General features: G+C 41.1%; 1 protein-coding gene and 1 non-coding gene across 4 annotated transcripts in view; one reads left to right on the top strand and one right to left on the bottom strand.

Moving 5' to 3' along the window:
- Positions 1-12853, top strand: part of NHLRC2 (NHL repeat containing 2) — an 82985-nt gene that overhangs the window by 6859 nt on the left and 63273 nt on the right. For 2 of the 3 annotated variants that reach the window (XM_061635944.1, XM_061635943.1), the window contains one exon: positions 9442-9552. The exons of the other annotated variant lie outside the window; for it this stretch is intronic. In XM_061635944.1, coding sequence (XP_061491928.1) covers positions 9442-9552 — 111 coding nt within the window. The remainder of the gene's footprint in view (positions 1-9441; positions 9553-12853) is intronic. 3 annotated transcript variants of the gene reach the window in all.
- On the bottom strand, positions 3074-3192 carry LOC133389915 (5S ribosomal RNA). The gene has a single exon (XR_009764222.1). It is a non-coding gene; the product is annotated as a 5S ribosomal RNA (ribosomal RNA).

Genomic DNA, 12853 nt, shown 5'->3' with positions numbered 1-12853 from the left:
AAAAACAACAGGCAGAAAAATCATTAAGTGGTTTACCAACACGGTCAGCAATTTTCATGAGGTCCTTGGGGGGAAAATGTTTAGAAACCACTTTTCTGCATTGTTCTCGAGGATTTTTCCAACTCTGGAGCAGATATTTAGAGACCAAGGGGCTGTAGGCAGAAGGGAGAATCTTAAGCAGGAACATCTCTTGAGCTGAATTCCTGAATCAATATATTTTAAGTAGGAAGTTGCTACTTATACATAATCAACATGTTGCAGGAACCTTTCCTACTTGGTTAATTAGAAGTTATAATTACAAATTTGGGAAAAGAACATTTATTGGTTTTGCTGAGATACGTATCTTAATCGTAGCATTCCGGTATAAACTATCTTGCTATTCTGTAATATATATCTTATATTCTTATGCTGCAAAACTCTTCTTGATATATAGCTGTTTTGTAACAAAACTCCATCATTATGTTTCTGTGACAGGAGATGCTTAAACATAAGGAGCTGTTGTATGACATTGTCAAGGTCATCACATTTTATTTCATTAACTTGTGTACATCTAGAATTGTTTAGGTGTATCTTAGAACAGGAATTGATGCCAACTAGCATGTTTATCAGATATATTCTTGCTCGTATCATTTCTAGTGCTATTTTTGCATTCTGAGTGGCATTCGCAAGGTTATTTTAAGCCCTAATGCACATTCATTTCACATCAACAGTCTAGAAATGGCCTGTTGGACTGCTGTATGAGGAAGTGCTTCTTGACAGAAATGCTTTGGTAGAAGGCCAGTTTGCTGCTGTTGTATAATCTTCTCAATGCAGATTTGAATCCAGCTGCATTCTCACATACTAGGATTTTACGTTTGAGATTTCTGTTTTTCTCACTTCCATTGTTAGTATAGGTATCCTCAAATCTAAAATACTTTTTTCTTAAATTACCAAGACTATGATCCTAGGCATGTTGATGTGGAATTAAATAAATGAAATGCAAAGTGCCTGGTATCAAGGTGCTAGTATGCATTTCTGTGTTGACTACTATAGTGTGGAGAAGTTCTCTTATACCTGTTGGGTAAGCCATCTGTCGGGTATGCTTTAACTGGGATTCCTGCACTGAGCAGGAAGTTGGACTCAATGGCCTTGTAGGCCCTTTCCAATTCTATTATATTATGATTCTCTGAAAGCACATGACAAAAACACAACTCGGAAACTACAACTGAGCAAAGCTCTTTGCATACTTTTATTGTGTGTTTTCTTAATTGAATATAGAGGCCATGCTATATTCAAACGGGAACCTATCTTTCCATTAATTTTTGAAGTGGCACTACATATGGTTACAGTTATACATTGATTTGCAGAGATATCCTTAGGTATCTCATTTTCCTTTTCTGTTGCAGCCTTCATGGACATATTTTTTGTTCCTTTTTTTTAACTGATTCTATGCATGTGTACTCAGAACTAAATGATTGCAGCTTTTGTATGCTTAATAAAAAGGAGGCAAAATAAGATATATCTCGCTTATGCAGTGCTTGCCAGACTTTATTCATCTGTCATATGACCAGTTCTAGATAGTGCAACAGAAAAGAATGTGGATATTTCAGGACTCTTGTTCACTTACAATTCTGCATCCCATTTTCAATTTCATTTTTGATTCCAAGGAAAGAGCAATGGCATTTAGAATCTCCATTGCAGCACCTGCCATTGAAGTCTCTCCAATGTGTCTTTAGAGCCTGACAACTGGATGCAAAGTTTTGTAGGGATTGCATATTCTTACTAAACCCTACATCACACTTTATACTCTGATGCAAAGCTTGGATGAAAGGGTACTGGAATGTATCCCAAGTTGGAAATGTTCTGCTATCCCATTCAACGATCAGGCCCTATTGATAGCACAATGGTGCAGTTGAGTTCAAAACCAATTTTTAAAAAGGCCCTGTTGCAGTTGGTACGCAGTGAAAAGCAGAGTTTGAAGAGTTGTGTTTTTTTAAATCTTGTGTGTGGGAAGGGGCCTTGAAATTAGATAGCTATCACCTTCCACAGTTCTTGGATCCAGGGTTCTGTCTGTTAACAGAGCAGACTGCTAAAATCTTATTTATGGTAATGTTCTGTCAACACTACATAACAGAAGGAAAGGGAAAATTCCTGTGAGATTTTCTGCTTGAGGTGTCGGAAGGGTGATATAACATTTTTAATTTTTTTTAGCTGTCATTAGAAAGTTGAAATTACTTCAAAGGGGGAAAGGGGAAGGGCACGTTAGTTGAATCTTTGACACGCTGATATTATTTGTTTGCAGAAGGAGGGCTGGATAGGATGGTTCTTGTTTTTCTTAAACTTGCACTGCTATTTACTGAATATTTGGTTAAAAGGCATTACTGGAAATTTATTTGCTCAGTAACTTTCAACATTGTAAAGTTTTCCATACCATTTTTCAGTATTTGTGAAATTTGATCAAGGTTATTACTACTGTGTTTGTACTATTAAATAATTTAAGACTGTTAACACTGAAGTTGACTAGGCAGTATTTACTTAGAACAATAATAACTCAATCCTAACCATGACTACTCAAAAGTAAGTCCTGTTGAATTCATTGGGACTTACTCCCAAGTAAGTGGTGTTAGGATTGCAGCCTAAATCTATCTATCTATAATGAGCTAAAATAAATTTTAATTTATCTTTAAGTCCTTACTGGTAACTTGCTAAACTGGTGTGATGCCATAGAAAGCTGGTAGTTAGTGTACATGGTTTGACGGAAATAGAATATTAGTTTGTCTGAGGATGAAACAATCTAGGCAATGTTCAGTTTCAACCAGGATGCTCCATGGCCTTTAACATCAGGGCTCAGCCCAGTAATGTATGATTTCTGTAATGAATTGCTAATAGCCTTTTCCTCACCACTGAGTAAACACAATCAAGTTCCATTCTTGGGAGTAGACTAGTGAATGTAGTTCCCTCAAGGTTTGAGTTCTGTTGTTATATGCCTTCAAGTCAGTTATGAATTATGGCGACCCTATGAATCCTTTGAATATATGCATAGGGCTTTCATGGTAAGAGGTATTCAGAGGTGGTTTACCGTTGCCTTCCTCTAAGCCTACGGCACCCGGTATTCCCAGGCAGTCTCCCATCCAAGTATTAACCAAGCCTGACCCTGCTTAGCTTCTGAGATCAGACGAGATCAAGCATGTTCAGGGTAGTATGGCCATAGACGGTTTGAGTCCTAGCGTTCTAAAATTAATGATCATGTCTAGGACAACCTTGTAAATAAATGCCTACAGAAGTTACTAGCATGGTTGGGGAGTTATTAAGAACTCCATCCCTTCTTCAGCAGCTCACTGCATTTCTATGCTGGGCATAAAGAGGGGGCTTCCCTCTTGCAGTTTGCTTGGTTTCCATGCTGGATGCAGAGAACAGATGGAACATTCCATCCCTTTACTGCCAGCCTGCTCATGCAATTCTTTCCGCCTATTGAACAGAACTGTTGCTATAACTTCTCTCACTCTCGTGTATATTGGATTTAAAACAATGAAAAACTCAAAAGTAATTATTTGTAAGCCTTTATATAATACAGGCATTTATTTATTTAAAACATTTATAACCTGCTCTATTTTCCCAGAAACTCAGAGCGACGAACAACCCAATAAAACATAGATAAAAAACACAAATACAGCAATAAAAATTACAATCTCCATACTTAAAATTAACAGTTATCACAATCAGGTATTAAGGAACTCTATTATTCATTCAAATTGAACGCAACCCGGAATAAAAACGTCTTGACCAGGCGGCGAAATGTCAGAAGCGAGGAGGCAGACCGTATCTCCACAGGTAAAGAGTTCCAGCAACTAGGAGCAACAACGGAAAATGCCCTATCTCTAGTCCCTGATAAATGAACTAGTGAAACTGGAGGAATCGTAAGGAGGAAGTCATTAGAGGATCTCAAGGGACGGGGGGCTTCATAAACAGACAACCGATCGGACAGATAGACAGGGCCCAAGCCGTGAAGGGCTTTAAAGGACATCACCAGAACCTTGAATTGGGTCCGGAAGCAAATCGGTAACCAATGAAGTTGCTGTAACAGGGGAGTTGTGTGAACACGAAAGCTAGCCCCGGTCATCATCCTAGCTGTCGCCCGTTGAACCAATTTTAGCTTCCGAACAGTCTTCAAGGGCAGCCCAACGTAGAGTGCGTTGCAGTAATCTAACCGGGATGTAACTAGGGCGTGTGCCACTTTAGTCAAATCAGACGTCTCCAGAAACGGGCACAGCTGGCGAACCAGTCTTAGCTGGGCGAAGGCGCTTCTGGACACAGCCGAAACCTGGGCGTCCAGGTTCAAGGCCGAGTCCAGGAGCACACCCAAGCTGCGAACCTGGGTTTTCGGGGGGAGTGTAACCCCATCCAACACAGGTAAATTCCCCATTGCCAGTTTTGTCCCACGATTGACGTAGAGCATTTCTGTCTTGTCTGGATTTAATTTCAACTTGTTTGCCTTCATCCAATCCATCACTGCAGACATCAGGGGTAGGATGGCTTCCTTGGCATCAGGTGGGAAGGAGAAATAAAGCTGAGTATCATCAGCATATTGGTGATAACGAACTCCATATCCCCGGATGACCTCACCCAGCGGCTTCACATAGATATTAAATAACAACGGAGATAAGACAGAACCCTGCGGAACCCCACAAGTCAAAGTCCAAGGGGATGAACAGGAATCTCCTAGTCTTACCCTCTGAGACCGATCCCCCAGGAAGGAACGAAGCCAGCACAAGACAGTACTCCCTAGTCCCATCCTGGATAGACGGTCCAGGAGGATACCATGGTCGATGGTATCAAAGGCCGCAGAGAGATCCAAGAGAACCAACAAGGACACACTCCCCCTGTCTAGTTCCCTGCGGAGGTCATCAACCAAGGCGACCAAAGCCGTTTCAGTCCCGTGGCCAGGCCTGAAGCCAGATTGGAGTGGATCAAGGTAGTCCGTTTCAACTAGAAACCGTTGAAGTTGAGTAGCCACCACTCGCTCCACTATTTTACCCAAAAAAGGCAGATTGGACACTGGCCGGTAATTGCTCAAACATAAAGGGTCTAGGGAGGGTTTTTTCAACAATGGTCTTACACATGCCTCTTTAAGGCACCTTGGAAAAGAGCCCTGTTGAAGAGAGGCATTAACTACTCCACAGACCCATATGGCCAGGGCCCCTCTTGCCTGTTTTACAAGCCAAGAAGGACAGGGGTCAAGCGGGCAGGTGGTAGGTCTCATCCCTCCTAGAAGTTTATCTATATCTGCAGGTTGAACAAGTTGAAAGGAATCCATCTTAATAAGACAGACAGAAGCCCGAGGTACATCCTCAGAAACTGCATCAAAATTGGCCTCCAGGTTGGAGCGGATCTGATCGACTTCGTTCGCAAAATAAGAGGCAAATTCTTGGCAACGAGTTGGAGATGCGTCCACATTAATATCGAGATGATCAGGACTAAGCAGACCTTTAACCACTCGAAAGAGTTCCGCTGGTTGATTAACGGCCGTGGAAATAGATGCTGAAAAGAAGGCCTTTTGCGTAGTTTGTCTTGTATCTGAATAAATTTTGGAAAATACTTTAACACAAAGTCGGTCAGATTCGCTCCGAGTTTTCCGCCAACGTCGCTCTAGACCCCTGCGGGTGCGCCTCATCGCCATCAGTTCATCAGAAAACCATGGAACTGATTTTGCTCTGATGCGCCCAAGGGGCCGCTCAGGAGCGATTGTGTCTAATGCCCTGGTCATCAAGCTATTCCAAAAGTTGACCAGAGCATCGACAGGATCGTTTACTTGAAAGGCAGGAGGCTCCCCAAGAGCTGACAGGAAACCAATCGGATCCATTAATCTCCTGGGGCGGACCATTCTAATAGGTCCCTTCTCCCTGAGGTGGGTACGAGTCGCAATTAATCTAAATTTGACCAGGTAGTGGTCAGTCCATGACAACAGAACTATTGAAGGATCTGTCACTCCCAGATCATTATCCCTTCCCGCATAAAAAAAACAAGGTCGGGGGTATGACCAGCTGAATGTGTGGGGCCAGATATTAATTGCAACATCCCCATAGTTGTCATAGCGGCCATAAAGTCCCAGGCATCTCCACGAAGTACAGACTCTGCATGGACGTTGAAGTCACCGAGAACCAAGAGTCTGGGGGACTCCAACATCAACTCAGCAATCAGCTTTGAAAGCCTGGGCAAGGAGGCCACTAGACAACGGGGAGGACGATAGACCAGTAAAATCCCTATTCTATCTCGACCACCAAGCTTAAGGTAAAGACACTCCAACCCAGTCAATTGCGGGATGGGGCATCTGATCATGTAGAATCACGATAGACTATTGCGACTCCCCCACCCTGATCCCCAGGTCTGGCTTGATGTTGCACACAGAAACCTGGTGGACAGAGACCAGTGAGAGTAACCCCACCTAATTCATCCAACCAGGTTTCTGTAATACACGCCAGGTCGGCATGCTCACCCATGATAAGATCGTGGATGATCACAGTTTTGCCATTAACCTGGCGTTAAGAAGCAAAACTGATAACCCAGGGGAATTGTCGTTCAAGTACACCTGTCTATTTGCCCGAGGTAGTCGTGTGGGGATCACTAACCAACGGTGACAATGATTCCTGTTAAAGTGATATGAGACTTTCTTCGTGTCATATCTCCCTCTCCCGAGCAAAGTTGACATAAATTCCCCGCCAACAGGGTCCCTTGGGGCCAATACAGCGTCCTCATTGGTAATCCCTAACATCGCTACAGAGGAGGGAGAAGGTAAACTGACTGGATCATATGACATCAAGGAGATCCAGATTCCTCTTGATGGACTAAAACTACATTGTGTAAACTGTGTTGAACACTATCCGATTAAACAGTATTTCTTGATACTTCTGTAATATGGGTTTTATGCGGCGACTCGGATCCAAGATCAATAAGGGATCGAACAGACAACCTCTTATCCTGTAAATTAGAGAGCAGTTTTTGCAAGTTATTAATAATATCTTGCTGGGCATTATCAGGGAAGCTAGTGAAATTAGACAGTAATTCCTCTGCTCCATCATACGAGGGCACAGATAATATGTCTTCAAGGTCTATCTGAATAAGTGATTCTAATGGTGACTGAACACGAGTGTCCGTAGCTAGCGGGCTAGTAGGATCATTATAACTATCCAAGACAACCATATCACTACTTGTGATATTAAACTGTGTGGCTGTCGTAGATATATAGTTGTCCAGAGAGAGCTTTCCTATGGCTAATGGTTGAGTTTGGGTTATTAGATTAGGCCAGCGCCGGTTTGCACATAAAGGGCGTGGTTCTGCTAAATTCATAAAATGTCTTTGGACCTGAATGGCAAACCTCAACAAAAAAGGTCTACTGGCCAGAAATGTATCCACCATTTCATGAGAGCTAAAGGTTAATAAGGTCACCAGATCCAAAGGCGTTTCAGTAAGGATTTCTGCCTTAAGTAAGTCTTGCAAAGTAATTGGGGTCACATTCAAAGATTGTAAGATTTTAAGAATGTAGGTTTTCCAATTTAAATAACAATCCCTATAACGAGGACACGGGAAGTGAGATAAAACTATCTTATTCTGACTAAGTCGTAAGGACCAACGCTGTAAATCATCGTTTTTAAAGGAAGTCGTAGAAGAGGAAACCTTATGTCTATTAACACCCTCAGATGACGATATTACACAAGGCACAGTAGGTGTCTCATAAACTAAAGGCGATAAGCTAGATTCCTTTTTAGAGGTCTTCGTAAGTAGCTCCTTCTTCGTAGATGTATCCGGACGGTATCGCAAATGTATTTCAATTGGGTCATCAGTCTTGTGAGAGCACTAAGATTGTATTTCAGTTAAGCCATCAGCATCATGATAACAATCATTTTGGTGCCATCCAGACACCGGTTCAACTGGCAAAGGAGGCAATTCGGACTCTAGCACTGATAAGGCAGTAGAGGTCATTTATGAAGCCTCGGGTTCAGGCTTTGATCCGACCCGTCGAGTCGCTTTGGGAGGTCCAGTTACAGGAGGAGATGAAGTCAACGAATGTGCAATTGTATCCAAAATCTTAAAGAGAGGTTTATAGTTCATTTTATTATAACGAAATGGTCTTTGATTATGGGACCGGAGCGTGTATGTAAAGAATGTACTTAAAGTGAAGCAATTATCTATGCATGTACTGCACTGCAATCGCCACTAGATGGCAGTAGCGTCATGTCATTAAGTGTCCGTTATTGTGAAACACGTACGTTAAAGTGGGGTATGATGGCGTATGGAGCATGTACGTTATAGCAAGGTGACGTTAAGTGAAGCGATGTTAAGCAGGGTATGCCTGTATATGTTTATATTGGATGTTGACATTTTTAGTAATGAAGCATTTGTACCCAAGTTTAGAAGTTTGAGACATGTCTTGTAGCTGTAAAGAGAATCAGCTCAAAAAGGTGAAAAGGAGTGCTTTTAATTAAAATCAGATAAGCACCATTTATAATCAATGTGCCACTGAATAAGTACTGTAACATTTCTTTCAAGAAAAAAATCTAGTCATTTTAATGCCATGGGTTGTTTACAAATCTAGCATACTGTGAATTAACCTTCAAGCAGGAAGAAACCTTTGGGGGTGAGTGGGGGGCAGTATAGATTAATTATTTAAATCCAAGAAACAGAGCAGATTTAAATTGAGCTTCCCATTTTGTAATTCATGCATTTCCCGGGTAAGCATGCTCGCTTATTGGTTGCTAGAATTATTAACGTATGTTCACGCATAGTCCACATACCTTTTGCGCTACAGAATTATATTTGCTTAGATCAAAGGTATAGCTCTGAAATTAATGAATTTAAGTGTAGTTTTTTCTGTACATTTGCAAGGTCACTAACAGTGCTATCATTTACATGTATACTCAAAATTAAGTCGTATTAATTCAGTGGGAGCTTACTTCCAGGTAAGTGTGTATAGTATTGCATCCTGAGTAAATCACTTACTTGAGAACTAAGGCCAGGATTCAAGGAACTATTAAACTTGTTCCATGAGGGGATTTTCAAAAAGAGTTTATGTGATGGCAATCTGTTTTTCAAAGAGGAGGAGTTCAGATTTCGCTTGTAAGCCTCAGCAGGTCTTTGAATCTCAGGCTAAGCACTAAACTCCATGTTACATGGGAGGTCTTCTCCCCCCATGTGACGCCCTTCCCTGGTTCTCCCTGTCAGGTTCCCACCTGCTTGTGGCTACTGCCTTTCACTAGGCACCACCAGGGATACCACCAGTCCGGACCGTCCTTTATATGGTTTCTCACTCCGCTCTAGCACAGATCTCACTAGATCCCCCTGCTAGGCAGCACCACCAGTCACGTCCTATAACCAATACTTCCAGAGACTTTGCCTGAGTCTCCCTCTAGCTGGTTACTTTTGTGACTGCGTGCTTATGCTGTTCCCAACCCCCTTGTATCTTTATAGATAACGCATACAACTCTGGGTTGCTCTGGATACTTGAATTGTTATTAATCCTCCCTTCACCGCAGATACTGTTTCTGTTCAGCCTTGGTAATTACCTTGCCCTCCCTTCTGGTATGTATATCCCCCAGCCAAGGATCAGGCCTTTGGTAAACCAAATAAGTATTTATTAAATATCAGAAATAACAAGATTAGTTTTAGAATGTTTCACAAGTGTATGGTTTCATCTATTCCTGTTTTGTACTTGACTTATTATTAATCAGAACTCCAACTTCCTCTTTTTCCACACTCCTGACCTCCACCCTCAAACACCTCTTTCTCCACACTCCCAACATCCACCACCAAATACCTTCTTCTCCACCGTACTAACATCTACCTCGATTCAACTGTCATTCTTCCATTTATACTCCCAGCCATTTAAACGCTCAGCCAATCATCCAGCATTCTACTGCTCATGTACTCCCCCCTCCTCTTTCACTCCACTTACCATATGTCTTCTATATAAACAGCACTTACCATATTTACCCTACAAGCAGGAACATCACACACACACCCTTTAAAAACACACAACCCTGAAATATAGATGTGTGGGGCTGCCAGCTTGCTCATTGCAATGCAGTATGAAGGGCATTTTTAGCTGCCCCCTGCAACCAGCTTCATGGGGATATACAATGCCTTGCCAAAGTACTCAGACCCCTGACCAATGCTCTCATATTACTGAATTACAAATGATACATTGTAATTTTGTTCTGTATGATATTTTATTTTGAAACACTGAAACTCAAAATCCATTATTGTAAAGTGACATTGGTTTTATGTTGGGAAATGTTTGTAAGAAACATAAAAAACTGAAACATGTTGCTTGCATAAGTATTCAACTCCTGTGCTGTGGAAGCTCCCAGTTTACACAGACGAAAGAAACTGCCCTATCGAGGACACAGTTACCTTACCATTGGCCTCCACCTGTGAACCATTAAAGTTGCCGTCACATTGTCAGGATAAAAACCCCGCTGTTGAAGGAGCATTGGTCAGGCTGCGGAACTGAAAGAAAATGAAGACCAAAGAGCATTCTACAGAAGTGAAAGATAATGTAATACAAATGCATAGACTTGGAAAATGGTACAAAATAATTTCCAAGTGTTTGGATATCCCAGTGAGCACAGTTGGATCAATAATCAGGAAGTGAAAGCTGCATCACACTGGCACTGCCAAGAAAAGGCTGTCCCTCAAAACCCAGGCTTTGGTCTGAAGGCACATAAGGTGCACAGGAAAAGTCACTACCCAAAATTGCAAAGGAAAATGGACGACACTGTGGCACGCAGCTGAAATGAAAACTAGCAAAATAATAAAGGCAAGCACAATGGAAAATGATCTTTACTGTTTATTGACTTATATGTGGGTAATATTTCTCAAATTTTTAACAGATATTTGTGGGGGACTCAAGGCTGGCTGCTGAAATTTGAATATTATGAATGTCTGAAGAAGCATTGAAACAGTTTAACAATCCGGAATAACTGTCATCTTTACATTATTGTGTCATTTTCCATTGCCTGTCAGTGTATATTTTCTCATGTAACTATATTCACTGTGGGAGCATTTTGCATTGTTACATATTATTGTTTCAGGTCCCATGTTCTGGGCCTCTCAATATTATCCATTCTGTTATTCACAGTCATTGTGCTTGCCTTTATTATTTTGCTAGTTTTAATTTCAGCTGCATGCCACAGTTCTGTCCATTTTCCTTTACAATTTTGGGTAGTGACAGAAGGAAGGAAGAATGGATGGGGCAAAACTGCAAGAGAACCTGCTACAGTCCGCTAAAAAACTGAAGCTTCAGGAAATTGTGAGGAAATTCACTTTTCAGCAGAACAGTGATTCCAAGCACAAGGCCAAAGCAACGTTGGAGTGGCTCAAGAACAAAGGTGAATGCCCTACAGTGACCCAGTCAAAGTCCTGATCTCAATCCCATTGAGAATCTGTGGCGCTCTTTGAAAAATGTGCCCCACAAGTGACGTCCACCCAACCTGAACAACCTGGAGGGAATCTGCCAAGAAGAAAGGGCTGAAATCCCTCTGCCATTGTGTGCAAAGCTGGTACATACCTACCCCAAAAGACTTAAAGCTGTTATTACAGTGAAAGGTGGCTCTACCAAAAATATTAATGTGTAGAGGTTGAATACATATGCAAGCAACATGTTTCATTTTTTTATGTTTCCTACAAACATTTCTCAACATAAAACCAATGTCACCTTACAATAATTGATTTTGTTTGTGTTTCAAACTAAAATATACAGAATAAAATTACAAGGTACCATTTGTAATTCAGTAGCAGATACCTACTGATGAAAGTTAAAGAGGAAAGCACAAAAGCAGGACTACAGCTGAACGTCAGGAAGACTAAAGTAATGACAACAGAAGATTTATATAACTTTAAAGTTGACAATGAGGACATTGAAGTTGTCAAGAATTATCAAGTAAGTAAGTAAGTAAGTAAAATTTAATTTTTGTGTCGCCTATCTGGCCGAAGCCACTCTAGGCAACGTACACATTGAAATTGATAAAATACAATATAAATACAGAATAAATACAATGCAGTCAACCATAACCATTTTAAATAGCAGCAGTATAGAACAATGTAGGGCAATCAATAAACAATTTAAAACAATCATAGAAAAATTAGCCCACCCCGGCACAGTCATTAACCAAAATGGAGACAATAGTCAAGAAATCAGAAGAAGGCTAGGACTGGGGAGGGCATCTGTGAAAAAACTAGAAAAGGTCCTCAAATGCAAAGATGTATCACTGAACACTAAAGTCAGGATCGTTCAGACCATGGTATTTCTGATCTCTGTATGAATGTGAAAGTTGGACAGTGAAAAAAGTAGATAAGTGAAAAATCAACTCATTTGAGAGCGCATGCCATGGACTGCGAAAAAGACAAATAATTGGGTGTCAGGACAAATTAAACCAGAACTGTCACTAGAAGCTAAAATGATGAAACTGAGTTTATCATACTTTGGACACAATGAGAAGACATGATTCATTAGAAAATATAATAAGCTGGGGAAAACAGAAAGGAGTAGAAAAAGAGGAAGGCCAAACAAGAGATGGATTGATTCCATAAAGGAAGCCACAGACCTGAACTTACAAGATCTGAACAGGGTGGTTCATGACAGATGCTCTTGGAGGTTGCTGATTCATAGGGTCACCATAAGTTGTAGTCGACTTGAAGGCACATAACAACAATATGAGAGCATTGGTCAGGGGTCTGATTACTTTTGCAAGACACTGTATGTGATTCAGATCATGAAAAATGGAGCAGCAGGAAAGGTTTCTACAGACTTCTAAAACACGCGTACACTCCTGAAATGCAATATCAATGAGATGCTGGCTGCTTATTTGCTGACCACAGCTGT

Source organism: Rhineura floridana, chromosome 7 (assembly GCF_030035675.1).
Source record: "Rhineura floridana isolate rRhiFlo1 chromosome 7, rRhiFlo1.hap2, whole genome shotgun sequence".
Classification (NCBI taxonomy): Eukaryota; Metazoa; Chordata; class Lepidosauria; order Squamata; family Rhineuridae; genus Rhineura; species Rhineura floridana.
Note: the sequence above shows the minus strand (reverse complement) of the source record. Positions and strands in the feature narration are given on the sequence as shown.